Raw genomic sequence first — 27,811 nt, 5'->3', positions numbered from 1 at the left:
ACCAACATCCACCGCCGCTAGGTACCCATCGAGATCCCTCCAACCCCGCCGTCGCTTTCTCTCGTTCCTGGCCTTGGTCAAGGCTCTCGACACCCCTCCTTCGACATCACCATGGCTCCCCGAGGCTTCGAGGACGAGGAGCTGACCATCTCCTTGTCCTCATCCCACGTTCGTCGACCTCAGCAGCAGCAGCAACTGCAGCCACAGCAACATGCTCCTCAACCTGGCTCCCGCCCCGCCGATGCGCCGCTCAAGGAGAGGATCAAGACGGAGCAGCGCATCGGCGCCTACAAGGTCCTCCGCACCCTGGGAGAGGGCTCCTTTGGCAAGGTGAAGCTTGCTATTCACAACGGCACCGGCCAGCAGGTCGCCCTCAAGATCATCGCCAGGAAGAAGCTCATCAGCCGTGACATGGCTGGACGCGTGGAGCGCGAGATCGAATACCTCCAGCTGCTGCGTCATCCCCATATCATTAAGCTGTACGTTACACTTGCGAGCATGCAACCTCCAGACCCATGGCTGACCGCGGTTCTCTAGTTACACCGTCATCAAGACCCCCAATGAGATCATCATGGTCCTCGAATACGCTGGTGGAGAGCTCTTCGACTACATCGTCCAGCACGGCCGTATGAAGGAGGCTGAGGCCCGTCGCTTCTTCCAGCAGATGCTTTGCGCAGTGGAATACTGCCATCGCCACAAGATTGTCCACCGTGACTTAAAGCCCGAGAACTTGCTCCTTGACGAGAACCTCAACGTCAAGATTGCCGATTTCGGTCTCAGCAATATCATGACGGACGGCAACTTTCTCAAGACGAGTTGCGGTAGTCCCAACTATGCCGCCCCCGAGGTTATCGGTGGAAAGCTGTATGCTGGCCCTGAAGTAGATGTGTGGAGTTGCGGCGTCATTCTCTACGTCCTCCTGGTCGGCCGTCTTCCCTTTGACGACGAGCACATCCCCAGCCTGTTTGCCAAGATCGCAAAGGGTACCTACAGCATCCCCCAGTGGATGCCTCTTGGCGCCGCCAACTTGATTAAGAAGATGTTGGTGGTCAACCCCGTGCACCGAGCCACGATCGAGGACATCCGGGCAGATCCTTGGTTCACCACTGATCTCCCCGCCTATCTCCAGCTTCCCGTCGAAGAGTTTTTCAATACGGGAGTGGATCCAAACAAGGCCATCCAAAAGAACGACATCGCGCCTAATGCTCCCGAAAAGGTCCAAGAGAGACTTCACAATGAAGTCACGGAAAAGATCAGCAAGACCATGGGTTACGGCAAGAACGATGTCGAGGAGGCACTGCAGGCATCCGAGCCTTCGGCCATCAAGGATGCTTACATGATCGTGAGAGAGAACAAGATGATGCAAGTGAATCGTGAGTCCCCTTCCAGTTGGCCTGGCCCCATGGCGTATTGAAACTGATGCAGAACACCCTGAAGCACTGCTAGAGCCTGAAGGGTCAAGCCCCATGCTCAGCATGTCTTCAGCCCGGTCGGCGACTTCGACCACCACCACGACCACCCCTCGTCCTTATGTTAGCAAGGTTGGCATTCTGCCTTCAAGTCTTCCAGCCTATCACAAGGATTACGTCGAGCGAGAAAAGGCCGGCGCCATCAACAACTCGCCTCCTCAGGTCTTGATCAACGACGAGCTACCAGTTGCCAGGACAGATGCTGAGAAGGAAGAGACATCACGCCGCCTCAGGCCGCATTCGCGAAGCCAGCTGCGCCTTGACGAAGCCAACACAAGACCCCAAGGCATGACACCCATCAACCCTCCTAAGAAGACGAAGCCGGTGCGGTGGCAGTTTGGTATTCGATCACGCAACTCGCCATGGGAGGCCCTTCTGTGCATCCACAAGGCTCTGCACAAGTTGGGGGCGACCTACATCCCTGACGAGGAATACGAGTCACGACACGCAGAGGAGCGTGCTGAAGCATCGGGTGACGGCAGCTTTGCCGATTCCTATGATGGCAGCCGAGGCTCCAGCTCAAGCATTGATCCTATGAAGCGATACAGGCTACCAGCCGACCCATGGCACATTAATGTCCGTTGGGATACGTCAAGTAAGTCCGGCGCGTTCCTCTCGGCTTCTTTGTCACTAACAGCATCAGCCCTCAAGAAAAAGCTGGAGGAAAAAGCCGGCACCACTGATGGACGACACGCCCATGAGCCGTTCGTCGCCCTGCACCTGGATATCCAGATCTACGAAATGGAGCACGGTGTCTACCTAGTCGATTTCAAGTGCTCTGGTTACGAGACAGCCCAAGGCCGGCTGCTCGAGGAAAAGGACGTCACCAGTCCCTTCCCTTTCTTGGACATGGCTGCCAAGTTGATTATGCAGCTGGCGGAAGCGGACTAGAGGAGGAAATCGTTTGATATTGGTACCACGATCATTCACGTTCCTCGGACGTACCGAATCGCACCATGTTGCGTACACAGCACCTTGCTGAGACGCACTCACCACCCGGAATCGCGCGCTACTCATGAGCGTTTGGAGGAAGACGTTCCAATTCCAAAGGATCGTTTCGAGGAGGCGATTACGGAGCGGATGCTCTTGGGATCGATAGGTCTTGGCAGCCGGCGCCGTGACCGGGCGGACGGACTCGGAAATGCCGAACCTCGGAGTGGGATCGGAACCGGAACCGCAAGAGGGGGTGGGATTTATAGCCATCTTGCACAGATTGTGTTAGCGACGTCTTTTTTTTATTACCACGGGCTGGGTCCAATCACTCGAGAGATGATGTTGATACGAAGTTGCAATGCCTATATGCAGTATGATGGGTTCAAGGTGTAAGGGAATAGGGCGCAGGAAAGGTAATGGCACGGATTACACCACCTAGATAGACTTGGACGGGAGGTGCCAGCGAGCTCACATGATTTCACACATATTCAACAGATGAAACGTCGAGATTGAAGATGAAATCTTTTAATTCTAGTGACCGGACGTCCTAGTTTGTATATGACTTGTATGGTAATAAGAAAACAGGCGACGTTAATGAAAACAGAAACAAACACCATTTCCGCGGTATGATATCAAACGTCCAAAACATGATGGCTAAAAGCACATTGTCGCCGCTTCCCTTCTGTGGACCAACAACCCTTGGGTCCTTTTTAGTCTACTGTACTGTACTCTTCCTCGCCAATGCGTCCTTGAAAGTCGTACTCTTTCCTTTTCGTTGTTTTCATTAGGCGTCTCCCAGTTTATTTGAACTGGTCCTCAGTCACACCAGCACCCATGGCAGCGGTAGAGCTGATACCACCGGTGACCATCTTCTGGAGCTCGTCAACGTAGGTAGCACCACTCCACTTCTGGTGCTTGACAACGTCAACCTTGGTGTCCATCTCGGGCTCCTGAACGAGCTCTCCGTAGGCGCGCATGCCGACGGTGCTGTAGGCCTTGGCGAACTGGTCGCTGATGAGGGCAGTGGTGTGCAGACCGGCGAGGGTGATGAACTGCCAGCAGTAGCCGAGCTTGGCGAGGCGGCGGATGTAGGTCTCCTGCTCGTCGCGGGGCATGGCGGTCTTCCAGTTGAAAGAGGGGGACAGGTTGTAGGCGAGCTTCTTCTCGGGCCAGACAGCGTGGACACCGTCGGCGAACTCCTTGGCCTGGGCGTAATCGGGCAGCTTGGACTCCATCCAGATGGCGTCGCAGTAGGGGGCGTAGGCGATGGCGCGGTTAACGGCGCAGTCGCAGCCACCCTTGAGGCGGTAGTAACCCTCACGGGTTCGGGGGGCGTCCCAGTCAAAGAAGATGTCTCGGCCGAGAATCTGGCTGGCGATGGCGCGAGCCTCAGTGTTGCTCTTGCCCTTGGCCTTGGCGGCGTAGTCGCGCTTGAGGCCGGCCTTGTCAGAGTAGGAGCCGGCGTCAATGGCGGCAGCGACGGCGTCGTCGAAGCGGCTGAGCTTGGCCTGGGTCAGCCAGTCGTCCTCGATGCGCTGAAGGTCGGCGCCGCTCTTGCCAGCCTGCTCAGCGGCGATCATAAGATCGTTGAGGGGCTTGAGGGAGGGGTTGGTGGAGCCGAGGATGAAAGCATGGTCGCGGGGGTCGATGGTGGTGGTGATGAGGGTGGCGGCCTCGGCGTCGGTACGGGCGATAGCGAGGAGATCGGAGCCTGTTGATATCACATGTCAGCGTCCAACGTTCACATGTGAGATTTGGAGAATCTGGGGTAAATAAACTCACCCATGATGTCAGCCTGCGCGCGAATGGCAACCAGGCGGTTGATGTGCTCCTGGATGGGGACAAGGACCTTGCCAGCCATGTGGCCGCACTTCTTGGTTCCGGGGGCCTGATCCTCAATGTGGATACCGGCAGCACCCTTCTCGATGAAGAGCTTGGTGAGCTTCATGACGGCAGTGAGACCACCGTGACCGGTGTCAGCATCGGCGACGATGGGGCGGAGGTAGTCAATGTTGAGGAGGTTGGCACGCTGAGCCTTGGGGACGCTCAGGCGCTCCTGGCGCTGCTTGCGGTCGTGGAAGAGCTGAGCCATGAAGAGGTGGCCGACCTTGTTAGGGACGGTAGTCTGAATTCCGAGTCAGCAAACTGAGTCGCGAGTGCAATTGAGTGAAAGCCATGCTCAGGTGGCAATGGCGTTGCGCGCAAGACTCACATAGGGGTAGTCAGCCAGATCGGGACCGGGCTCGTCAGAAGCAGAGGCGGTAGAAGATGATTGCCATCCAGAGACGTAGACGGTATCGAGATACTTGGCCATCTGAGTGACCATGGTAGGCTCCAAGCAGCCATAGGTATAGCTGGCATCTCGGGACTAGACAATGCGTGTTAGTGGTCTAGTGTTGATCAAGCATCCGGCGTCGCGCAGTTGCTCACCTCGAAGCGCTGCTCAAGAATCTTCCACAGCTTCTTGGCCTGGGCGTTGCTGGCGTAGTTGATGGGCAGGTATCCTCGCTTGGAGACGATCTGCTCGGCGGTGAAAGGTCGCTTGGTGTGTCGCCATCGCGAGTCGGACCACCAGGCCTTGACAGCCTCAACCTCCTTCTGGAAGAGCTCGTCCTCGTGATCCGGGTTCACGGAGGGGTTCGCCATGTTGTTGGCCGCCATTGTGACTGTTTGTGATGAGGGTTGGAGGTGAATTGGGTTGAGTTGAGGTGGTCGCGTGTGTAAGTTGAAGAGTCGGAGCGGAGGAGGGTATCACAAGACAGGAGTGAAGATGAATGAGAATGGAGAAGGAATTGGAGACTTTTTTCGAGCCGAAGGACGAGGGAGGAGGCTATATTAAGTAGAATCACGGCCGGGAATTCCAACAGCTTGAGTCACTCGACCTTGGATCTCTTTCTCCTGTGCCCCGTCCCCCCGTCGGTCCCATTCCCCATGGTGGTCATTGTTCTCCGCACCCGGCGTTCAGCGGGTGCCCCACCGAGTCAGGACGGGCAGGATGCACGCCCAGGGTATCCACAGTGATTGGAGAGAGGCAATGATTGGGGTCGAGAGTCGGTTTTGGGTCTGGTCTGGCCTGGCCTTTGGTTAGCCGTGGTTGAAAGGCGAACAAGAGCTGGGGGAGTGGAAGTTGTAAGTGGAGGGTGGAGGTGGAGATGGAGGTACTGTAACGAAATAGTGGACCCGCCCTCCACGAGGAAAGAGCCAGCCACGAGAGCGGCAAACAGGGCCTGGTCCAGAATCACAAGGCCAGGACAGATCCGTCAGCCTAGCCAGATTGTCTCTTTTTTTTTTCTGTGTATTTTTTGCCATTGACTTTTGCATGTGTCTTGACGAGCCGGACGAACGGGTAGTTTACAGTGGTTCATTCATTGCAACTCGACACTCAAGAGCATCTAGATGCTCTGTATAGCATCACCTACGTAACCCAGGTACGTAGCCAGGTACCGGCGCTTCAACTGCGGCTCAAGAATAGTGGCCCTCGCTCGGAATCCCACCGAGCAGGAACCAAATCTAAACCCGCCAGCCTTCGAACAACAATTTTTTGCACCTCGGCCCTAGAGAAGGACTCAATGGATGGGATGTCAGAACCGCCATCCTGTCGTCACGAGCAGCCGCAAAAGCAGGGGGGGGGGCGTCTAACCCCGTCCAACCGGCCGGCGCGCGGGCATGATCCGTGGCCAACAAACTGGGGTAGACGAGCCGGACGGTGCGGGTACGTACCTCCGGACAGTCACCGAGGGAGAAACGTCGAGGCCATCACGGGCGAGCAGAGAAACTGGACGGTAATCCTCCGTTGACGGTGATGGAGCCTCTGTCGAATCAACGGCCGCAGCGTGATCGCGACGGGCAATTGGGCTTGCAGAGACGTATGTACACACTCCGTATTGTGCATTTATTACGCAGCTTGTACATACCGCCTGCAGAGCAGAATTAAAAAGAAAAAACGGAGCTCGGTACATGTCCATCCCCTGGCCTTGCAGAGCCGTCAGAATGTGCGCCCCTGGGGAGAATGAACCTGCATGACGTCTTTCCTTCTTCTCTGTTTCTTCTCGACACAAGAGTCAAGTCTTGCGTATCTTCGGCTCAAAGGCTGGCACAGCCTGACACCTCGCACCTTGCCGCACATGGCGGATCCGGGGATCCGCTGGCCAGGGCTTCTTTTTTGCCGCCCATTGACCGAGATGCCGAACGCCGTCCTTTCAATACCTAGGTAGGTGTCCTCGATCTGAGGCCTCTTGACCAGATACTGCAGTATACCGGCTATGATACCCCATTTCAGACCTGATCTGACTGAATGCCAAAGCCAATTCTTCAGCTGCTTCACAATAAACCAGTCTCATGACCCTTTCCGAGTCGCCGACGAGACAGTAAACTTCGGCCAACAACGGCTCTAAAAGATAATGTACAAAACCCTGTGTAGACTTCGGGTCCGCCATGTGCCTTTTCCCCGACGAACGCCAAACCGAGATCCCATACCCCAAAATCTCAGATACGGTACTTGGCCATCTACCGTACCACATCTAACCTGATCCATGCTAGATGAAGTAATCCTCCTCGAAACCTGGGGTACACACGTCTCTCCCTCTCACCTTGACTCACCTCGACTCTCCCTCTTCACCGGCTGTGACCTCATCCCTCTAGGCCGGATCTAGGTTCTTCTAGTTGAACTAGATCACGGCTCAGAGGATCAACCATCACCACCAACATCACGACGATGCAGTCCACGCTGCATAGCGATGCAATTCCAATCAGCATATCAGTAAAATAGCCAGGCTTCAATCTTTTTCCTTCTCTACACAGGTACAATTGCTCTTGCACGCACGCAATCTGCCCTTCTCGGCCTTCCTCCGTCCCTGCCTTGCCTCTCTCCGTCCCCGGAACTTGGCCGAGGCCGAGTCCCGCCCTCACCGGAGCAGCGGAGGTCTCTGGCATGTGAAGCAACCCGCCGCACTCTCGCTCAGTCACCGAGAACAGCAACCGTCTTTTTTTTGACAGTTTCATCGGTTCTCCGAGCATACTTCTCCGAATCTCACGGCCTTGATCCCCCCTCGGAGCTGACTTGTCCGGGAATTGAAGTCCACCACTCCCACCCCCTTCTACCACCTACAGCATCTATTTCCTGCATCTCTTTTCCCCTGCTTTTAGAAGCTGTCCCCTATCCTTGCGTTTCCAGATACCTATGAGAGGCCAATGGCACTCATCAGCCCCACGCCTTGCGTCTCGAGGCACAAAACTACCTCGGCCTTCCGCTTTCTTTCTACCGAGAACCCCAAACCACTGATACACTTCGAGCTTGCCCTCTGACGGCAGATTCCTTTGTTTCATGGATCTCACGTGCCCTATCAGCCGTCATTTCTCTTCGGTCACTTCCCGAGCTTGACACTACCAACCGACGACCCTCGTCATATCGACCACATCGTTATACTTACACAAGTCATGCATTGCATGCATCACATGGAAATCTATCCACTGTCACTCACTTGCACCGGCTATTCAATTCCTGACTCAATACAGTACTGCATTCTATCAAGCTCAACTCAGCTCATTCAGATCTCGTCAGCTTGACACCGACACAAACTGTCCTCGGGATAGGCAGGTGGACTCAGTCTTGTGAGCAACCTGTGCCCTGACCCGTGCTGATTCCATCCTGTCCCATCAACTACCACCACAGCCTCTCACCCCTTCTCCCGTTCGATGGTGCTGCTGCCTCTAGTATCGATCTCCCCCATTACACGCTTTTCAACCCGTCGGGATGCCCTCAACCTGCCAAACCGACCCAATATCACCCCGTACTGCCGACATACAATTCGTACCTCAAGTTCAACTCCGAACAAAGACCTTGATGCGACAGAACAAAAGACAAAAACCAAGATGGCATATCATGGCAAAATGTCACTTCCTCACGGCGTCACCTAGTGTTGCCTTCAGCCCACTCGAGCATTCCAACTCTCAGCGCATTATTCAAGGCGCCAGCAGGCCAGCAAGCGCCTTTTCGTTGTTCTGCTCAATAGCCTTGATCAGTGTTGGGTAAGGTGTGAGCGCTCCCAGAGCTCTCCTCATGTGCGCGTTGACAATCTGCAATCCGTAGACGTAACTCGCGTTAACCCATGCGAATCTGCGTTGATAGTTAGCAAACCGTCCATGCCTCGTCTTGACATGAGCAAGCATACCCTTCTTTGTTGACGCCCTTGAAGCCCAGACCTTGGTTGCCATATTCGGCGTCCACTCGGTGGGGATCAACTGGCTGCGTTACATCATACTTCTCGACAACCACGCCGTGGAAGTCGACAAACGCCTTGGTCACCATAAAGAGCCACTTGTAAGCAATCCGCTCCGCCTCCTCGGTGAAGCTGTAGCGGATCAATCCAGTCCACGCCAGCATCTGCTGTGGCGGCCAGCCGTACGGGAAGTCCCACTGTCGGTTAGGCCGGTTGAGGCCGACCGCTCCACGCGACTCCTCTGTTCCTGAAACGAGACCGCCGTATACCTCAAACTTGGGGAGACCCTTGCGCACCATCTCGGCGGCCTGCTTTGGTGTCGCAATACCAGCCCAGAGGGCCCAGAAGGTGGTACAAGTCTCATATGTGCAACGCTCGCGCTTCACCGTGTCGTAGTCAAAGAACATGCCCTCCTCCTCGTTCCACATCAGCTTGTCAACTGTCAGCTTGCGTCGCTTAGCTCGTCGGTCCCAGGCTGCCGATGAAAGGATCTCTCCGGGCTGGTATGGCGTTCCAGCGCAGAACTCTTCGGGCATGGCAAGCTTGTCGTTGAAGACACTGCGAATAGTACGGGCAATATCAGTCTCATATTTGAAAAGTAGAGAGTTGAGGTCGATGGTGGCTAAGTTGGCGCACACTCCCTCGAGGCGGTACGAGGTGTCGTGGCCAGACTCTCGCACAGCGCGATCGTGCATGAAATACTCATCAAGTTCAGGCTCCTTGACCTCGCCATGATTGTAAGCGTGCACAAACTGCTCGAAGGTCATGTTGTGCTTCTTGACGTATGGGTCAAGAATATGCACAAAGTGAGTAGCCTCAGTCTCAGGAGGCACACCCATACCCTCTGGTCGGTATCTCGAGAGTCCAGTGGTAGGGTCAAGTCGAGGCTCTGACATCCACACGCTGTGGTACTCCTTGATGGCCGCCAAGATTGAGCGTCGGAGGAATTCCTTGGCGTCTGGCTCATGTTTGATCTTTTCGTAGACTCGGAGAGCCATGTCGGTCAGGAATGGAGGCTGCGATCGGCAGAGGTAGTATGATCGAGTGGCATTGAGGATCTTGCCGTAGTGCTCGATGCAGAAGCAGAAGTTGGTGACCATAGACTTGGCCAGATCAACTCGGTCGTTGATAAGAAGACCCAGAGACGCCATGTAGCTGTCCCATCCGTAGAGCTCGTTGAAGCGACCACCAGGGACAACAAACGGCAAGCCCTTGAGAGACCATCCACTGCTGTGGTTTGGATCTTCCACCTCCTCAACATCTACAGCCAGCAGACCAGGCGCATCGTTCATATCACGGACAAGCTCCGGGGTAATCTTCTCGGGCAGGAGCTGAACATCCAGCCGCATGTCGGGTCTCTCCTCAGCCACTCTCTTGTAAAACTCGTACTGCTTGGGGCATCCATGTGGGATATAGATACGCGGGCGGGGATCATCGGTCCAGTCCTTGGGGTCTCGAGCGGCGATGTCAATGGTGGATGCATCGATGCGTCTAGTCAAGCCCTCCCAAAAGTGATCGCGAATCATACGAGACAAGCGATCAACAGGGTTCTCGTTGAGTCGTCCCTCATCGAGCACGATCTGCTTACGTCCGTACTCTTTGGCCAGTGTCAACTCCTGGAGAAGGTTGGACAGCATGTATGTTCCTCGAACGTCGAACCGGTTGTGGCCAGCAGAGGCAGCGGTCCGCAGCGAAATGACCTTGGGACCGTTGTCCTCAATTGTGATTTGCATATTTCCATCGGTATCTTCCTGCAGCTGCAGGCTCTCCAGGGTCGAGTCCACCTGGATGAGGAAGCGGCGGCTCTGCTGGGAGCTCTCATCTGGGGACGAAACGTCAGCTTCAAAGCCTCACTATCCAATGACGTCTTTAGCTGCTTACCATGACTACCTCGTCGGAAGGGCTCACGAAGGCCAACTCTTTCGAATTGGCGCATCAAACTGTTCTACATGCACCGTGTCAGATAAGGTTGCTGCATCTGCACCAAGGACACCTCACTGCTCACCTGCGAGTATGTTCGGGTGCGAGGGCCAGCACGATTAGTGTGGCGCTCCTCGGTATAATATGTTCTGGCATCGTCAAAGACGCCATCATCAGAACCGCGCGAGCGGTGGCTGGGCGCGGCCATGGCGATAGCAGGATTGAAGCTGTCGTTGTCAATGGGACAGAGCGGGGTTGGCCAGATGGGCGGATGGTGGATGGATGGAGGGACGGGAGGCAAGTGTGAAGCTTCGCAGATGATATGGCACAGGCGAATTGAGCTGACAAGGTTGCGAGGTCAGAAGAAAGGGGCACCAGTCAGTCAGACGTAAATAGGGACAAGTCACGAGGAGAGGATGCAGGAAAACAAAACAAGTAGCTGTGGAGGTCTGGTCGTGAAGGAATTGTAGGGGATGACGGCAGGGTATGGAGGGGGCTTTTTGAGAGGAGGAGAGGGCGGGAGGAGCAAAGAAAGTGGCGGAGAGCTTGGGCCTTTTTCTTTTGGATGAGGTGGGATGGAGGGAGGATGGAATGGAGCCAGGCCTGTCCCCCGGTGACGAAGCCAGCTGGAGCAAGAGAGAGATCCAGGTAGATTGTTAGCAAACGGCCTCGGTCTCGTTGACCGAACTTCCTAACCGGGGAAGCGGTGAAGAGGAAACAGGGGCCGCGGCGGGGGTCAATTGATGCAGAGTCGTTCGGTGAGGGCGCAAAGAGCAGGGCGAAGAAGCAGTTACGCAGCCTTTGGTTCGCGGGCTTCTTCTGTTTCACCTCTCTCCCAGATCCGCCTCTGCTTTTTTTGGTGTTTGATGTGACGATATCACGCAGCAGCAGCAGCAGGGGTGCTCCACTACAGGGGCACAAACGTCAAGAACCGCCCCATACCTGGCCTCCCCGGCAGCGCTGTTGCTGCGCGTTGCCCGCTGTAACCCACTGCTGTGTTACCCCCAGGACGCACCTCGCCCAGCCGAGCTGGCCCCCCATGCAAACGGCTCCCCCCACCATGACATCCCGCGTGCCCAGCACACCCATCCCGCCCATCCATCCACCCATCCACCTCAGCCCTTTACCAATCCCAGGATACTGGACACGCATATTCAGGCCTGGGATATCCGGCCGATACCATCAGACCATTTCAAGGTCACTCGACTGCCGGACACTTGGATGCAATCCCCCCCTGAACCGCGGTGTCTCGCATACCAGGCCCCTGTGCTTACGCTTACGCTTGTGCTTGTGCTTTGACAAGAGATGTAAACTGGGGATCTTAGATGACCTGACATGACCAAACGGTCAGGTTGGCATGGACGTTTGGGCATGATTTTGAAGCATATGGGATACCCCAACAGGCAACTCCGCTCCAACAGTCTGAACGACATGTTGCGTGTTGTCCAGCAGAGGCAGCTCCGAGTAGAGTCACCTCAAGCGATATGTGGAAACTCTTGTTCACAAGGCTCAAGATCATCATATCAAGACCCGTTCTTTTCACATTAAATAGTCTACATGACAACAGGTCGACGTCAGTATGTTCAGATTCCTCAACGCCCAACCGGCACCGGCTCGGCAGCGGTCAAGATTGAAGGGGGGACGTCCCAAGACATGTTGCTCCGCCAGACAACGTGCAGGCATGCCAGGTTGATGAATGACACGAGGTGGAAATAATTCCAGAACCATTCTTGCCCGTTACCCCAGTATCGACACGAGCAACTCCACGGCCCGGATAGTCTAGACGTTGAGTTAACCATACCTAGCCACAAACGCCACGGTCACATTGGCTCTATCATTTCCACCAACACGCGAAACATATTTTGACTCCCCCGAGTATGGGGTAGACAGCTCAATGACTTGAGTGGTTGATAATTACTAGCAATTTCATTCCGTCATGTTTCCTCCTCTTGGGTATTTGTCCTGTTCGTGAGCCATCCCGGTCTCAGTATTCATCCATCCCTTGACGCCATTCCAATGTCTCAACTGACCCCAGATCAAGGGGCATTCACCTCGAAGCACCACAGCAACGACGACTTATTCGTTCCCGGCACGACTTGTTCGTGCAACCATTCGGCTCCGCCTCCTTCCCACTACTTCAGGATCCCAGGTCCCCGCGAATATGTCCTCGCATTCATCCTCATCGTCCGAATCAAACACAATCTCATCTTCGTCGTGCTTGTCCAATTCGGACATGTAGGTGACATCGTCGTCGGCAGTGTCCTCCCAGCTTCGATATGTGACGACTCGCTCTACCTCCAGGATGAACTTGCCAACTTTATATTTTTGTCCTTCTTCCTTGGCGTCGACGTATTTCCAACCTAGCTTGGTTGAGCAGATCCCACAAGTGATATCTGCCACTATATGCCAGCCCGTCACAAGTTGCCGGTTCTCGCTTTTGCCAACTCGAATATTGTTCAGTGTTTGAGGCGCCGGTAGCGCAGGCGGAGCAACAAGGAACGCGCGACCGTATCGGCCAGTAAAGCCCTTGGATATAATCTGGGAGGCAAAGGCAAGATCGGTCGAGCACCCAGCGCAGCGTAGAGTATTCGGCGCGGTTTTGGTTAGCCGAGAACCCTTTTCGGCATTTGTCAAGGGTCCATGGTTCGGAGGTGAGCTTGCCGGTGTCGTGACAGCAGAAGAAGCGGTCGAGTCGGTGGCAGAACTCGACGACGCAGAGTGGCGACGAGAGAAAGGTAGTCTGATGCTGGACAGCAGGTAGGTGGGAAAGATGGGCTTGGTAGCCGAGATGCCACTCTCGCGAACCATCTCGGCGGTCGAAGCTGACGTCTTTGTACGATCCCAGATCTGATATTTCGCAGTGAAATAAATATCTTCAAGTGTGACCGTTTCTTGGAACTTTTCCAGTGGTAGATTCAAGGGTCCGATAAGGTGTGGTTAGAGCGGCGTTGAGTTCCACTGCCAGAGTCAGGCACTCCACCAGTGGCGTACAGTCAGGTCCTTGTAAGGCCTGATGAGTCTTGAACGTTGAGGAGCTCAACAAGGGATGCGCAGGCGAGACAAGAGGTGTTACAGTCGAGTATGTGAGGCTGCAGGTGAGGAAAAGACGAGTATCGCCCGCGACCTCCGGCGATAAAAGCAATGCAGCGGTCACTTGGCCATGTCGGCGACGGCTCAGCCGGGCAGCGATCACCGGACCTGTCTCATCAGTCAACTAACACGGATGGACGGATTGGATGGGTGGATGGAAGGGCGGTGGAGGGGCAAGAAAGGATGGCGGTTGGAGCGGACTGGTGCCAGAACTCGAAGGGAGGGGTTCAAGGTACGTACAATGTGGGGCCGCTCGCGGGAACGTGCAGATGGGAAACCCTCGTTCCGAAGCCCATCATCAAGACTATCACCAACTGGTATTAATCAACAATCCCTTATCAGTTGGATCTTTTGCCAGTCAGAGAATAGTGTATAATGCTATCGGATGGGAGTGAGTTCTTGTTACTCAGCTTACAACCACAATGGTTTCATGGCCATCATTAACTTTCCCAATGAAGTGGGGGCCGTTGTGCTATGGATGGCGTAACAATGCCAAGAGCACGTTGGTGACAAGGGACCCGACATCATACTCGTGCTCACAAGGAGCATCAAGGGAGTTGAAATCACCTTCCAACCCTCACTCATTGGAGTCCTGTTTACAAACACACCAAACATGTCACAGAATCCCAAGCTAGGATATCATATCACGTTCAATCATCTACATTATTAGGATGTAATCTTAGCTTAGGCCTTGGGCTCCTCGGCAACGTAGTGCAGGTAGGCTCCTAGCAGCTTGATGCCCTCAATGTAGTTGCGCTTGTCCAGCTTCTCGTTGATGGAATGCGCACCATCGGTCGAGCTACCCATGGGAAGCAACAGAACGTTCTTGCCAGTGGCCTCCTCAAAGGTCAGAGTAACGGGGATACTGACAAGGATCGTTAGCACTCAACACATATTCTTTTACATCAGGGACTCTTACCTTCCACCCTCGCGAGTAAAGTCGGGCTGAACACCCCACACACGCTCAACAGCCTTGGCAGCGGCCGAAAAGTTCCAGTGCTTGGGCGACGCCACCCACCACTTGCCAGTGTGCTGTGCGTACACATTCAGGGTGTTCTTGCTCTTGAGCTTGGCGAACTGCTCCTTCACGTACTTGTACACACACTCGTTGGTTGTGTCAATGTCCATATCGGGGACTGTTCGGATCGAAAACTTTCCAATGACCTTGGCAGGGATGACCGTCTTGGCTCCAGGAGCGGAAAAGGCACCCTCGATGCCGTGGAGAGACAGAGAGGGGTATCGCCAGCGGCCCATAAGAGTGCTCTTCTTGTCCTCAAAAATAGTCGTCGTGCTACCGAGCGACTCGTAGATGTTGTCCATAGTGAAGGAGATGCCATCGTAGAGACCCTCCTCGTCGGCGGTGACAGGGGCCACCTGCTCCATGATACCAGGAATCTGGATCTGACCATCAGTGTTGACCAGCGATCCCAGAACCCTGACGAGATCAGTCATGGGCTCCTGGGCTGTGCCACCAAAGACACCACTGTGAAGATCAGCACCAGGGCCGGAGATCTCAACCGAGTAGTAGTTGCAGCCACGAAGACCATAGGTCAGGCAAGGCTTCTCGGTACCGAGCCAGTAGTTGTCAGAAATGCAGACAGCCTCGGCATCAGCAAAGTACTTCTTGGCCTCCTCCTTGATGAGGTCGTCCAAGCCCTCAGAACCATATTCCTCCATGCCCTCGAAGCACATGAGCAGGTTGACGGGGAAATCGACACCCGCCTTCTGGTGGGCCTCGATGGCATTCAACCAACCCAGGACAGGGCCCTTATCGTCCGTAGATCCACGTCCAAACATACGACCCTTCTCGTCAACGGTGAGATCGAAGGGCTCGGTGGCCCAGCCGTCGCTCTTCTCGGCAGGCTGAACGTCGTAGTGGCCATAGACGAGAATAGTTCGCTTGTTGCTGTCGTTTCCGTATCGAGCGAGGACGACGGGAGGGAGCTCGAGATGCTCCTTGTGGGGCTGCTTTCCCAGCGGTCGAAGCTCTACCGAAGCTCCCAGGTTCTTGAGCTCCTCGGCGAGAAACTCTCCCATGCGGACGACATCGGGGCGGCGAGCATCCTCAGCGGAGATGGAAGGAATAGCCACAGCCTTGCGCAGGCGCTCAATGAAGTCGTCAGCAGAGCTGTCGACCTGCTGGAAGAAACTGTCAAGCTGAGGGGCCATCTTCTTTGCTTGGTGGGCGCGTATAGAGTCGGTGAGGTATGGTCGGGAAAGAAATTTGGGGGATTGTGAGGAGATCCGGGAGACACGAGATGATATAAAGGGCCTTTTGGGGAGTGCTGTTACTCGAAAACAACACAGAGCTGCCCTATTGAGGAGGAAGGTGCGGGGCATTACGCCGGACCTGCTCTATCGGGCTGATAGTGATGCAAGACAGCGCCGTGCTCACCTTATGGCGGGGCAGCTTGAACGCAAGCAATGAAGGAGACCGGCTAGTAACGGCAACCAATAATGATTAGGCCGAGTAGTGATTAGTAAGGGAAAATGGGCAACGTTTGCGTTGGGCAAAAGAGCACAAGATGCAACCAGCCTTTACGTCACATGCCAGCCAGCAAGTAGCTGAGTCATCGGGAGGAAAATCTTTTTTGCGGTCACCCGACTCCGGAATTCTCGAGCGCATTCCCCCTCCCTAGGTTCCTAGGCATCCGGCCTCCTCACGTCCAGATGCTTACTAACCCCAGGGGCAGTGCTTTTCCTCCCTCGCAGACTCTTCCTCTCCCCACCCGTCTCGACACTCATCCATCGTCGCTGTTCATTCCGCCCATCGAGTATTCAGTTCGCGACACCAGAGCAGTCGCTTGGCTGCACTCTTTTTTCGCCTGCGCGCGACCTTTTCTTCTCTTCACTCTTGCTCAACGATTATCGAGCGCCGTTTGATCCACCTGGCAACGCGCGGCTACCTGACGCGATCTCGCCGACCTCGCGCGAGCCCGACCGTTCGCATCCTCGTTGCTCGAGACGCCATCGTGCTCTGTCGCTAGCCTTCTCTCGAAAGGGCGTAGATCCTAGGACGACTTGCTAACTCTCAAGGTCTCTGGTTGAGTGGTTTAACAAACGTGGTGACTGGAAATTGAGGTGGAGTTTCAGGGCTGTCTCTCTTCTGGCTGTTTTCTTTGGCCAGCTGTACTCCTTTATTCATTGCACCTTTTTTTGACCCTTTTGCCACTATTGTTCCCTCCAAGTACAATCAAAATTGATTATTTCCGTTCATCTCGAGAGTTGAAAGAGGCACGGCAGTGCAAGAAAGAAACGAACAAACAAAGAGAACAATCAGAGTTCCCTCTGCAAACACAAAAGAGGCAATCAATACTCACATAGTGCTCTGTGCGCCCGGCCACTTCGACTTGGAAAACTACTCGACCTCCGCTATAACACCGCCTCTTGTCCCTCTGTGCTGTGGTGTCTTGATTCCTTGTAGGAAAACACACAGCACACATCAATCACCATGACGTCTTCCGTCTTCTTCAAGTTCAAGTCCCAAAGGGAACCCACTAGAGTCGAATTCGACGGCACCGGCATCTCAGTCTTTGAGCTCAAGCGTGAAATCATCATCAAGAGCGGACTTGGCGATGGCTCTGATTTCGACCTTCATATATACACCGATGATAACAGCGAGGGTAAGTCTACGTCCCAAGCGTAATACATGAGCGCTGCTAATCACTGCTCAGAATATGATGACGACACCACCATTATTCCCAGATCAACAACGGTGATCGCTCGACGTCAGCCAGCCGTCAAGCAAGGCGCGGGGCGGGCTGCCCGTTACGTATCTGGCAAGATGCCTTCAACGGCCAAGAATGCTGGTCGCAAAGAGCAAGCAGCAAAGGCCTCGGCATCAAAACCTAGTTCTAACGCAATCAACCAAATGAACAATGCCATGACCGAAGAGGAGAAGATGGCAGCCATGTTTGCAGCGCAGACCGAGCAGTGGTCAGCCCAGCAGGAAGAGATGTCACAGTAAGTATCGCCCACCCGTAGCAAGTAGATCAATCATTAACATGCCATAGCCAAACACCCGTCTTCAAGCCCGGTGCGAAGAGGCCAGCAAATGTCCCAGACCATGACCCCCCGAATGGCTACATTTGCTACCGATGTGGCAACAAGGGCCACTGGATTCAACTGTGCCCTACTAACGACGATCCTGAGTTTGACAATCGCCCGAGAGTCAAGCGAACTACTGGAATTCCCCGTTCGTTCCTGCAAAAGGTCGACAAGTCTGTTGTGCTAGCTCAGACTGACGGCGACGAATCCAAGCGCCCCTCGGGCATCATGGTGAACGCTGAAGGAGATTTTGTCATTGCCGAACCAGACAAGGCATCTTGGGAACAGTTCCAGGCCAAGGCCAAGTCTTCCTCCGCTGCCAAGGCACCCCTGGCCGAGGACAAGGAGATTCAAGAACGGGGCTTGGAGTGTTCGATCGACAAGAAGATGTTCATAGAGCCAATGAAGACTCCGTGCTGCCAGAAGACCTTTTGCAATGATTGCATAACCAATGCTCTCATCGAAAGCGACTTCGTCTGCCCTGCCTGCCAGTCAGAAGGCGTGCTGATTGATGACCTCCTACCAGATGAGGAGACATCGAAGAAGATTCAGGATTATCTGAAGGAGAAGGAGGCAGCCAAAAGCCCACCCCCTCCATCACCCAAGGCGTCAGGTGAAGCCAAGGCCGATGGAGAGAAGGAGGACAAGCCTGCTGTGGAGGCTGACAAGCCGGAGCAAAAGCCCGAGAGCGATGCTGCCGACAAGTCCAAGGATTCACCAAAGGAGAAGTCAAATTCACCCGCCTCTCAAAAGGCAACTGTCAAGTCTCCACCAACTGGTCCCAAGAGCCTCGTCCCCGCTTCACAAGACGCGGACAAGCAGGTCGACGGCGCCAAGCCCACGGATGTCAACTCCAAGAAGCGACCTGCAGACGATATTCTCGACAATCCCCGGATTCCCAAGGGTCCCAAGGCGATGCAGAACCAGCAAAACATGATGCCCAACATGATGAATGGCATGGGTATGAACATGGGAATGAATAACATGATGTTCAATGGCATGCCCATGATGCCAAATATGATGCCAATGCCAAACATGGGCAACATGAACATGAACATGGGCATGATGGGTATGCCCAACATGATGGGCATGCCAGGGTTCCCCGGTATGAATGGTGGCTTTGGAGGCATGAACGGTTGGGATATGGGAATGAATGGTATGAACGGCATGAATGGCATGAATGGCATGAACGGAAACATGGGTATGAACGGAGGCATGAATGGAGGCATGAACGGCTTCCAGAACGGCAACTTTTCCCAGGGCGGTAACGCTGGCGACGAAGACGCCTACTTCCGCAAGCCCGTCAACCCCCATCGACACCAGAACAAGCAGCGAAGAGTTCGACCCAGCGACTATCGAGAGCTGTGAGCCAGATGCTCAGCTCCCGCACGACTATGATTTCCGCCAGCGGCTGTTTCTTGTTTTCTCACCATCTCGACAGCAAGGGTATCACGCCCTACATACAATGAGGCCATCAACGCGAGCTTTACAGAGCTGTCATTATTCTGGATTGTTTAAGGGGTTTGGGGTTGCTTTCGCATGTTGCATGATTCCGTCAAGCAAGCGGAACGGCGTTCGGGGTGTAGATATGGATCTTGGAAGGGTTTCACGGCAGTTTATGCCACCGGTTGGGGGTTCAGGAATTACTTCATCAGACTTTGGCCTTGGCAGGGGGCATGACTTGACAGCGAGAGGCGTCGCTAGTCTACGAGGCAAACATGAAGCAGAAAACAAATAAAATAATAAACAAACTTGCTGAAATTGTTGGGTATTTTCTCTCATGACTGTGTGCGTATAACCAATAAATAGCATTGTGTATTGTCATAAACCATCAACCCCTAACGACAACTCCACGCCCTCTTTGCTCCTGTATGTGCTACATGACCTTTCTTTTTGTCTTGCCCATTCCATCTTGCGCGGTAACATTCAAAGTGTCCATGTCTTTTGCCTGGTTCTATAGACCTGCTTACTCCGGGGGAACGTAAGGGGTGACGAGCATCTCGCTAAACTTCTCGAGCTTCTCCTTGCCCCGAACCTCCTCGACCAGCAGGGGCATCTTGACAACGTTGAAGTCCTCGGCGTAGAGCTCCTCGTACTGGTCCAGGTACTTGCGCTGCATCTTGCGACGGGCGTTGCACTGGTCGCAGTCGCTCGCCTTCTTGGGGAACAGGAGCTGGTTGACAACGATAGAGTGGGTGTCGATGCCGTAGCCGGCGAGCTCCTGGATCATGCGCTCCGTCTCGTACAGGCTCAGGAACTCTGCGATGCAGACGCAGACAAAGGTGGTGAGCTCGGCGTCCTGGAACTGCGTGTTGACCTCGGAGATGGTCTCGCGCAGCGACTCGAGCTTCTCGACCATGTCGTTGAGGTTCTGGCCGTTGGGGAGCTGGCCGCCCGAGCCGAGGAAGCTGTTGACGAGAGGGCCGTACTGCGACGAGAGCTGCGACACCTTTGCGAGGGCCTTTTCGAGGACGGTGGGGAACTGGAGGAAGCGGAGGGTGTGGCCGGTGGGGGCCGTGTCGAAGATGATGGTTTCGTAGGAGAGGGACTTGACCTGCTTGAGGACCTCTGCGAAGGACATGGCCTCGTCGATACCAGGGATCTGTCATGTCAGCAGTAGGTAGAGAGCTGTGAAGTTTCCAAACTCACCGCAAAGGCAAGGTCCTGCATCATGCCTCCCAGGCCACCAGCGGCGGCATTGACATCATCAGCATCGCCCTGACCAGCCAGCATGTCCTGTATGCTTCCGTTGGGGTCAATCTCCATGGCGCTGAGGTTGTCGAAGCCGTTGACGAGGCGAGCCTCCTTGCCAAACTTCTGAGAAAAGGCATCGGAGAGGTTGTGTGCGGGATCGGTAGAGATGAGGAGGACGGAGCGACGGACGCGAGCCAGCTGGATGGCGAGGGAGCACGAGGTGGTGGTCTTTCCGACGCCGCCCTTGCCGCCCACGAAGATCCAGCGGAGGCTGCGCTGGTCGAGGAGGGACTGGAGGGACGGCTCGAGGGCGTCGTCAGCAGAGATTACGGCGGCCATTATGAGATGGCGATTCAGACGGTCGGTAGAGGGTTTGCGATAATGGGGATCGGGTCAGGTTTGAGAGGTGGCTTTGTTGAGAGGTTGTCGAGTTCAAGATTTGGGCATCTTCTAGAAGCTCCCGTCTTCATGGTGGAGTTGGCGGTTTGGAGGGGTAGATCTAGACAGAATAGGAAGGCCACGTATGGGTAGCCTCATGACTGTTTCATTTTGTCAGGCAAGGACGTCAAGACCAGTCTGTTGCCACATGATACTGTCACCCAGAACAAAAATCATGACTTCTTTGATATAGAGTTTATCATGTTTGTGACTGCCATTTCCTCATTCATCTGAACCGCATAAACACCGTTTGACTTCGTCTCTAGATGTGTCAACTATCTTGAACACACACCAAAAAAGAAGCCAACTCATCAACAACCGCAAAAAGAAGCAAAAAAAGAACCAATCGACGCGGGCCTGATTCGAACAGACGCCTCCGAAGAGAATAGATTTCTAGTCTATCGCATTAGACCACTCTGCCACCGCGCCTTTTGTTGGTGATGGGCGACTTGAGATTTGGGTCCACAAGGGCCGAGACCTGATGGCTGGACGCAACCTCAGGGACGACAACCATCACGGGCACACAGGATTCAGAGGGCTGAGTACATATGAGGTACTGTATAGATATTTGTTTTGTTTTGTTTCATATTCATAACTTCTGAATTCTCCTGGGTAATTCTCCTGGTTAATTCTCCTGGGCTGTCACCGACTTACTCTTGAGCCCAGGTCTAGGGTAAGTGGCAGAGGAGTCTTCAAGATAACCCCTGTTGCGTTTTCTGTCTTCCTTTGCAGTCATTACTTCTGCTTCCGGAAATGTTCGCATGTCATTCCTCGTTCTTCTTTCCGATGGATGAAGTATCTTTGGGATGGATATTCACCAGTCTTACACTGTTTTCGCGGTGACGGGTAGAATAGTACGGGACATAGACGTTAAGTAATGCACTTTTCTATATGGATTATCATCTATGAGGCCATGCTGCATTCGATCCTTTGGATTCAAATGACATGGGTTCACGGGGAGTGTACTCGTTTGTGTCTCTGGGGGTCTGGATCAACATCTCGCTAGATAAGTACCGTGAGTTCAGGGAAATAGATATCTTGTCCAGAACGGCGTGTGACTTGGGATACCCGTGAAAGAAGGTGGTTGGCCGCCCACTATGGTATCTGATTACATAGGTACCCTTAATGCTTTTCTCATATGTGGAAGCATCACGAACAGGCGCCTCCCCGGACGCCATGTCGCTCTGCCCACCGAAGTTATTCGCGTGAGATCTCTGCATGCTAGAGGAATCCCTCAAGATTTGCTCAAGTCAAGAGTTTGGGCGCATTCGATTACATCGACACTTCTCAGACTCACATGCAGGAAGCCAGTTCAATGGCTGGGATAACACACGTGATATAAAGATCATCCAAGACAACCTGTAAAAGGCAACGATGCAAACTTTACCATCCAAACAAGTACAGCACAAAGTGTTTGGTTTCGCTGATCAAAGCCAACGTGAAACTTGAGCTAAAGAGCTAGCGAGTGCCGATAGGGCATGATCGTCTCGACGGCAGACGGGCGAGCTGCGTGGTCTGCTGGATCCTTCTCCACAGAGATCTACTAGAGGCGGGAATGCCGATGTCAAGCTGTACAATGACGGCTTTTACTCTTCAGCCCAAAGGTAAAGATTTGCTCAACGGGTCGTTCTGAACCGCCCTTGAACTCAGCAAGACGGCAGACGTGCCGCATAAGCGCTCGATGGCTGGATGATTCCGTGTGTTCCGCCTGCTGTACGAGTTGCATGCTTCAGGTGGCCTCCGCCACAATAGCCGGTACGGACTGGCCTATCAAGAAGCAGCTTCCATGGCGAGAAATCTTGAAGTTGACGGAGCATGGGAGACCTTGGATGGCAAGCTATCGTATTCTTCCAACCGCCCATTTGGTCAGCAACACGCTGCCTAGCCTACCCCTCAACCAAGCCATTGGCAGAGTTTGAGAAACATTGGTCACGACAATGCATCACCTGAACAGCCAATCACGGTATGGTACAGGTTCGACATGTCTACTCGACCTTCTTGAATAGGCACGTCGATTCGGTGACCAAGGTCTTGACCGCTCATGCAGCCAAGAGTGGGTTTCAGACATGTTCAGCCAGCCGAGGTCAACAGCGGATAATTGCCAAAAAGCCGAATACGTAGGTATTGCGCTCTGTACTGTAGCTCTGGATAAACTCGTCGTCGAGCTTTGCGTGCTTCTTGTAGATCTGTTTTTGTGGGCTCTGAAGATCAAGGCTGATCAGGGGTCGGAATGAAGGAGCTGAGAGACGAAATTGGGAGGTAGCCCACGCCCAAACTGCCGGAGATAAGTGGAATCATGGCCCTAGCGGCGGGAAAACTTTAAGAGTTTGCAATATTCTCCAGAATATTAGGGGAAGACTGATGTAATATGGATGAATTCATGCCCGATTATTTCGATAGTCGTACCTTGGGCAGACGGGAGGGAGAACAGGTTGATGTGACTCACGTGATGCCGGGCCAAGAAGTAGAGTGGGCTACTCAGCTGCACCCACTCGCTTCCATCGGCGACACCGCCATCCACTGGAACTGATTTCCTGACCAGATTCTGAAAACGCCATGGCCGATTTGCCGTCTGAACAGGCCAGTATCGCCGATACATCACATCCAAGACCTTGGGACCCTAGCCATGGAGGGTTTCGCCCGCTGGCAGGACGCGGGCTCCTTTGCCGGCCACTAACGCGTTCGCCTGCGAGACACCTACTGCACGGTCCGGCCTTGTCGTCATGTGTCCAGGGGTCCGGCGGGAAATGATCATCATCTGGTCCGGGAGGGACGACCTGAAGAAAAATGGGGTTGGTCCGTTCGGGGGTTTTCCCAGACTGTTGGGGAACCACTTGGCCGGTCCTCACTGTCGACCATGGCTGACTGAATATCTGCATGTCTGAGCCCGCAGCAGCACCAGCAGATACAGAGCAGCAAAGAGGAGTCAAACTCAAAGATGTGTGCCGCCGGGGCCTTGTGATGCTGACGACCATAACGGTATAAATATCGCACAGCAACCCACTCGGACAAGGCGGCACTTCAAACATCTGCTGCCTCGGGCGTGGGATGGATGACGTTGGACAACTGTTGTCGCCGCCGTTTGTTTGCTGACCGTTACGACACACATTGGATCCTCAGCTTCTTTCGAGAGGCGCAGAGAATCGTGCACCGTTTCTGGCCCAACAAATCAGTCGCCAAGCAGACAGACGCCCCTCCGGGCTGACGACACCGTCTTGTCGCCCAGGCTCCACGGCGAGTTCCATCCGAGAGCGGCTCCATTCAGGGCCGACCGAGCCTCAATCAGCCACTTACACCAGGTGCTACCCCAGACGCCGCCGTAGCCTTACAGCAAGCAGCGAGAGCTCGCGCTTTGGATCCGGAAGAGGAAGCGTGGAATCCTCCAACGCCGGCTTGTTGGTGTAAATTGCAGGAGTCGACGGACTGGACTACTCTACTGTAGATTCCCATCTTGCCTGGCGGACGCCTCGTCGATCCTCAGCTCAGTCAGGATCCGGACTTGACACGGCCGTCTGCAGTCAAGGACACTTCTGGTAGGGATCAGGGCGTTTATCACGGTCAACTACGTGGGCACCAGCTTGGCGCAAAGTGAGTTCAAGTTTCTCGTTCTTGGGGTTTTGGACTTTGTCTTGTTCTGGAACCACTCCACCCCCTGTCGTCCGCCACGCTGCACCCCTACACCCTTGCTCGGTCCCAGTGCTTTCTCGACTTTTCTGGGGCGCGGAGCCACGCAACGGCGTCGTCGAGAGACTCTCTCTTGGCTGCTGTGCCGAACAGCGAGAGCCAAGCCTCACTGACTGGCTCATCTGCTCGTCACCTCGACTCGCCATTCCTCGTCGCCGCGACACAGACTTGTCGAGTTCCGAAGATCCGATCAAGCGCCTCGCCAAGCGGCTCCGTGGCCTGCTGATCGGATGCAACTCATCGTCCCAATATAACCCTGTCGTTCTGGCCCTTTGCGGCCCTGGGCCCCGTCGTCCATCCCATCGTCTCGTCAAATCTCCTCCCCCAGCAAGTTCAGTTCAACTCAGCTGTATCCTCCCTATCCCCTGGCGTCGGATTTTAATTTCACACAAATCTTGACGCCTCTTCCTAGTGAAATCAAATCAAATCCCCTTTTCTTCTTTCTTCGTCGAGTGACCGATCTTTCTTTTTTCTCTCTTGTCTTCCCTATTGTCATCTCGACTCTCCCGATCGATTCCGCGACTGTTCATTGAGCCTTGCCGCTCACTGACTGATACGAAAACGGCATCGCGCTTACACAACTCACTTCCATTCTGTACTTGCCCGATTCGGCAGGGTCGAGAGTGCCTCGTCAAGCTGAGCGGCTTCTCGACTCCTCTTCTGCCCTGGATTCTTCAAAACAAACATTTGCTCGGAGCAATTCGATGATTGCAGAGTCTAAATCTGTCCCTCAGATCGAAATCATGGCCGCCTCTCCTACTACTACTACTACAACAACCACCAAGCCTCGACGGGAGCCCCGAGACACAGGGTTCCCAGAGCCCTTCAACGATGGTGAGTCTAGAGCTCCGAGATGCAGTGAACCGTGGCCTTGCTAACCATTGTCCAGTCCGCAACACTACTCTACCTCATCCCGATGCAGACCTCTCACCAAACGCCTGTATCAGTCAAGAAGACATCGATCCTAACCGGGCACTCACTCGAACTCGCCGGTCCTTTTTGAGGAAGAAGCGACGGACTCTTAACCACGGACGTATCACACCCACGTCCGAAGCCCTCTACAGCGTGCTATCCCTTGTTAGCACCGACACTGGAGACAACGCCAGCATTAAGCAAGCCAACCCATCCATGACTAGCATCCGGCCATCCATGTCTAGCATTCGCCCATCTATGTCGAGCATCCGGCTTTCAAAGGACGAAACCGAGAGCCTCGCATCAAGGAACACGAGGAGGGACGAAGAAACGCCACCAACATCTCCTGATGTGCCCTCATATCGATCTAAGAAGGGCTTCATGAGGAAGTGGCGAAAGAACTAGAAGCGGCTTGGTGAAGCCTTAGGTGTTCAAGGCAAATCTGGACACGATGACGACTGCTGTTACGACGTATACGGCCGAACCTGATGATCGAGGATGGCAACATCACTCAGACGGACTGCTTCAATTACTTCTCTTTGTGGATAGCGTGGCGTTTGATGGGCACAAGGGCATTGGCATGGGCATGGATTGGATTCAGGATTTATCGGTGTTGCCGAGGACAAGGGGCCAAAAGTTTGAGATTACGGTCCCCTCTGGTAGGGAGAGACGGGAATGTCACTTGTCCGGCCAGTCAGCGAGGGAGCAATCAACGATTAGGACATTCGTTAAAGAATTAATAACTAGCATCATCGCTATTCTCATGATCTTTATCATTATTTATGCTGGTGTGTCCATGATGGTGACCCTTTTCGTATATCCTCCATATCGTTCGCAACTGGCTATGCGCATTCATCATGCTGGTAGCGAATTGTGAGGGGAAAGACGACAACTTAGTCCTCTATAGATATTCCACACATAATGGTAGTGTAGGTCTACCTCTAGCTTCCGCGGTAAGAAGTATAGCTATATGGGCTCAACAACAGTGGCACATGGTAGTGCTGCCCCTCCTCGACACGAAAGGTGATGGTCACCTCTGGGAAAAAGGTCTTTTCCTCGCCAAAGTAGGCGGCCGTGTCGAAGCGCAGTGTCCAGCGCGAGGGTCCCTGGCCCTTGCGCTCGTCGAGCACGTCGAGGAGGGTGTAGACAGGGACCTCGCCGGCCGAGTCGGCGGAGCTGTAGGGCAGCCAGACCAGGACGCGGCCGTCGTCGTCGGTGATGGACTCGAACGTCTTGGGCTGGGGCTGGGTGTGCGGGTTGGCTCCGGGCGCTGGGGCGGGGACGGGGCCCTCGAGGCGGACGCGGACGCCACGGGCGGGGCGACCGGCCTGGGTGTCGAGGACGTGGCAGGTGATGGGGTCCTTTGCGGAGGGTGAGGCCATCGCGACGGTGGGTTTTGGCGGGCGATGGGGGAATGCTGTGGTGGTGATGGGGGGTTGTTTTGTTTTGGGTGGTGCGACCTGACGTTCGGAGAGGTTGACGCCAAGGGTGGTGGGGGAGGGGAAGATGTAGCGAGAGCTTCAGAGCGTTGATAGTCGGCTTGGCAAAAGTATTATCGGGGGGTGCCGACCGATATGGGCTCTAATTGTCCCTTTTTTAGACGGACGTCGTGTATATCGATTCTGAAGCGCCGAACAAGAACAAGAAAGAGAAGGATTACGCGGCGCAAGACAGGGGGACAGTGAAGTGAGGCACACAGCCCAGTTTATATCAGTCAGTTTCCTTGGATTCGTGCCTGACCGCAAACAGCCTTGGGCTGCTGACTTGTATGTGTAGGTCGAGCTTTGGTGGCTTACGGTCCAGTAGCTTTTTAGCGGGCTCTGCTGATGCTAAGGACTTGCAGATGGAGGACCTGATGTTAAGTGACGGTGTGCATAAGGGACAAAGGCTTTGGGGGTGGATGGAGAAGAAGGGGCAGCGAATGATGGCGCTGGACTTTACAGATGCTGGGATGTTGAAAAGTAGGACTGGTGGATCTGAATGAACGAGTCCTAGTTGTTGCAGGTGAATATGAGTTGGTGAGGCTGGATGAGTGAGTCCTAGATTCACGGCTGGTGGTGAATGGGACAATGGGTCGATGAAAATGGGGCTGATTGCTGGTAAAGAATGGGGAAGAAAAGGAGAGGAAAGCAATAACTGTACGATGCATCAAATATAAAACGAGTTCTCGATGAATATTGTTTTCTGTTCACTCGACAGTTCATGCGATGACAGTGCTGACTTTGTGCCCCCGATCAGTTTGGGTTAATAAATGGTTCAGTTACACATGATGGGACTTTGTTCCTTCCCAAGTAACAATAGAAAACAATATCAATCCGTACCACGAGAGGGTTATTCGAGACCCGAGACTGGAAATCTCATGAATTGAGTTGACAGTCCCATTGAGTTGAGAAACGGTCCGGTAGC

General features: G+C 54.1%; 9 protein-coding genes across 9 annotated transcripts; 3 read left to right on the top strand and 6 right to left on the bottom strand.

Annotated features, from left to right (window-relative positions):
* Window positions 1-111: 111 nt before the first annotated feature.
* Window positions 112-2,360, top strand: NCS57_00727100 (Non-specific serine/threonine protein kinase; the record flags this gene model as incomplete). The annotated part of the gene is made up of 4 exons (XM_053057127.1): window positions 112-479; window positions 538-1,373; window positions 1,426-2,064; window positions 2,113-2,360. The coding sequence occupies 4 exons, from the start codon at window positions 112-114 to the stop codon at window positions 2,358-2,360; spliced, it is 2,091 nt and encodes a 696-aa protein (XP_052913322.1).
* An 842-nt stretch (window positions 2,361-3,202) lies between these two features.
* On the bottom strand, window positions 3,203-5,063 carry NCS57_00727000 (Isocitrate lyase; the record flags this gene model as incomplete). The annotated part of the gene is made up of 4 exons (XM_053057126.1): window positions 3,203-4,113; window positions 4,185-4,527; window positions 4,615-4,770; window positions 4,833-5,063. 4 exons carry the CDS (start codon window positions 5,061-5,063, stop codon window positions 3,203-3,205), a joined length of 1,641 nt encoding a protein of 546 aa, XP_052913321.1.
* Window positions 5,064-8,363: 3,300 nt separating this feature from the next.
* On the bottom strand, window positions 8,364-10,748 carry NCS57_00726900 (Trehalase; the record flags this gene model as incomplete). Its single annotated transcript, XM_053057125.1, has 4 exons — window positions 8,364-8,517; window positions 8,573-10,442; window positions 10,502-10,565; window positions 10,626-10,748. The coding sequence occupies 4 exons, from the start codon at window positions 10,746-10,748 to the stop codon at window positions 8,364-8,366; spliced, it is 2,211 nt and encodes a 736-aa protein (XP_052913320.1).
* Window positions 10,749-12,616: 1,868 nt separating this feature from the next.
* NCS57_00726800 (Yippee domain-containing protein) lies at window positions 12,617-13,348 on the bottom strand (the record flags this gene model as incomplete). Its single annotated transcript, XM_053057124.1, has 1 exon — window positions 12,617-13,348. The coding sequence occupies one exon, from the start codon at window positions 13,346-13,348 to the stop codon at window positions 12,617-12,619; it is 732 nt and encodes a 243-aa protein (XP_052913319.1).
* A 966-nt stretch (window positions 13,349-14,314) lies between these two features.
* Window positions 14,315-15,970, bottom strand: NCS57_00726700 (uncharacterized protein; the record flags this gene model as incomplete). The annotated part of the gene is made up of 2 exons (XM_053057123.1): window positions 14,315-14,495; window positions 14,550-15,970. 2 exons carry the CDS (start codon window positions 15,968-15,970, stop codon window positions 14,315-14,317), a joined length of 1,602 nt encoding a protein of 533 aa, XP_052913318.1.
* Window positions 15,971-17,081: 1,111 nt separating this feature from the next.
* NCS57_00726600 (uncharacterized protein) lies at window positions 17,082-19,045 on the top strand (the record flags this gene model as incomplete). The annotated part of the gene is made up of 3 exons (XM_053057122.1): window positions 17,082-17,253; window positions 17,305-17,593; window positions 17,644-19,045. 3 exons carry the CDS (start codon window positions 17,082-17,084, stop codon window positions 19,043-19,045), a joined length of 1,863 nt encoding a protein of 620 aa, XP_052913317.1.
* Window positions 19,046-19,643: 598 nt separating this feature from the next.
* NCS57_00726500 (ATPase GET3) lies at window positions 19,644-20,710 on the bottom strand (the record flags this gene model as incomplete). Its single annotated transcript, XM_053057121.1, has 2 exons — window positions 19,644-20,279; window positions 20,327-20,710. 2 exons carry the CDS (start codon window positions 20,708-20,710, stop codon window positions 19,644-19,646), a joined length of 1,020 nt encoding a protein of 339 aa, XP_052913316.1.
* A 4,487-nt stretch (window positions 20,711-25,197) lies between these two features.
* Window positions 25,198-25,810, top strand: NCS57_00726400 (uncharacterized protein; the record flags this gene model as incomplete). Its single annotated transcript, XM_053057120.1, has 2 exons — window positions 25,198-25,327; window positions 25,383-25,810. 2 exons carry the CDS (start codon window positions 25,198-25,200, stop codon window positions 25,808-25,810), a joined length of 558 nt encoding a protein of 185 aa, XP_052913315.1.
* A 536-nt stretch (window positions 25,811-26,346) lies between these two features.
* NCS57_00726300 (5-hydroxyisourate hydrolase) lies at window positions 26,347-26,787 on the bottom strand (the record flags this gene model as incomplete). Its single annotated transcript, XM_053057119.1, has 1 exon — window positions 26,347-26,787. One exon carries the CDS (start codon window positions 26,785-26,787, stop codon window positions 26,347-26,349), a length of 441 nt encoding a protein of 146 aa, XP_052913314.1.
* Between the last annotated feature and the right edge of the window lie 1,024 nt (window positions 26,788-27,811).

This window comes from Fusarium keratoplasticum, chromosome 5 (genome assembly GCF_025433545.1).
Source record: "Fusarium keratoplasticum isolate Fu6.1 chromosome 5, whole genome shotgun sequence".
In the NCBI taxonomy this organism is placed as follows: domain Eukaryota; kingdom Fungi; phylum Ascomycota; class Sordariomycetes; order Hypocreales; family Nectriaceae; genus Fusarium; species Fusarium keratoplasticum.
This window is presented reverse-complemented; position numbering and strand designations above follow the sequence as displayed.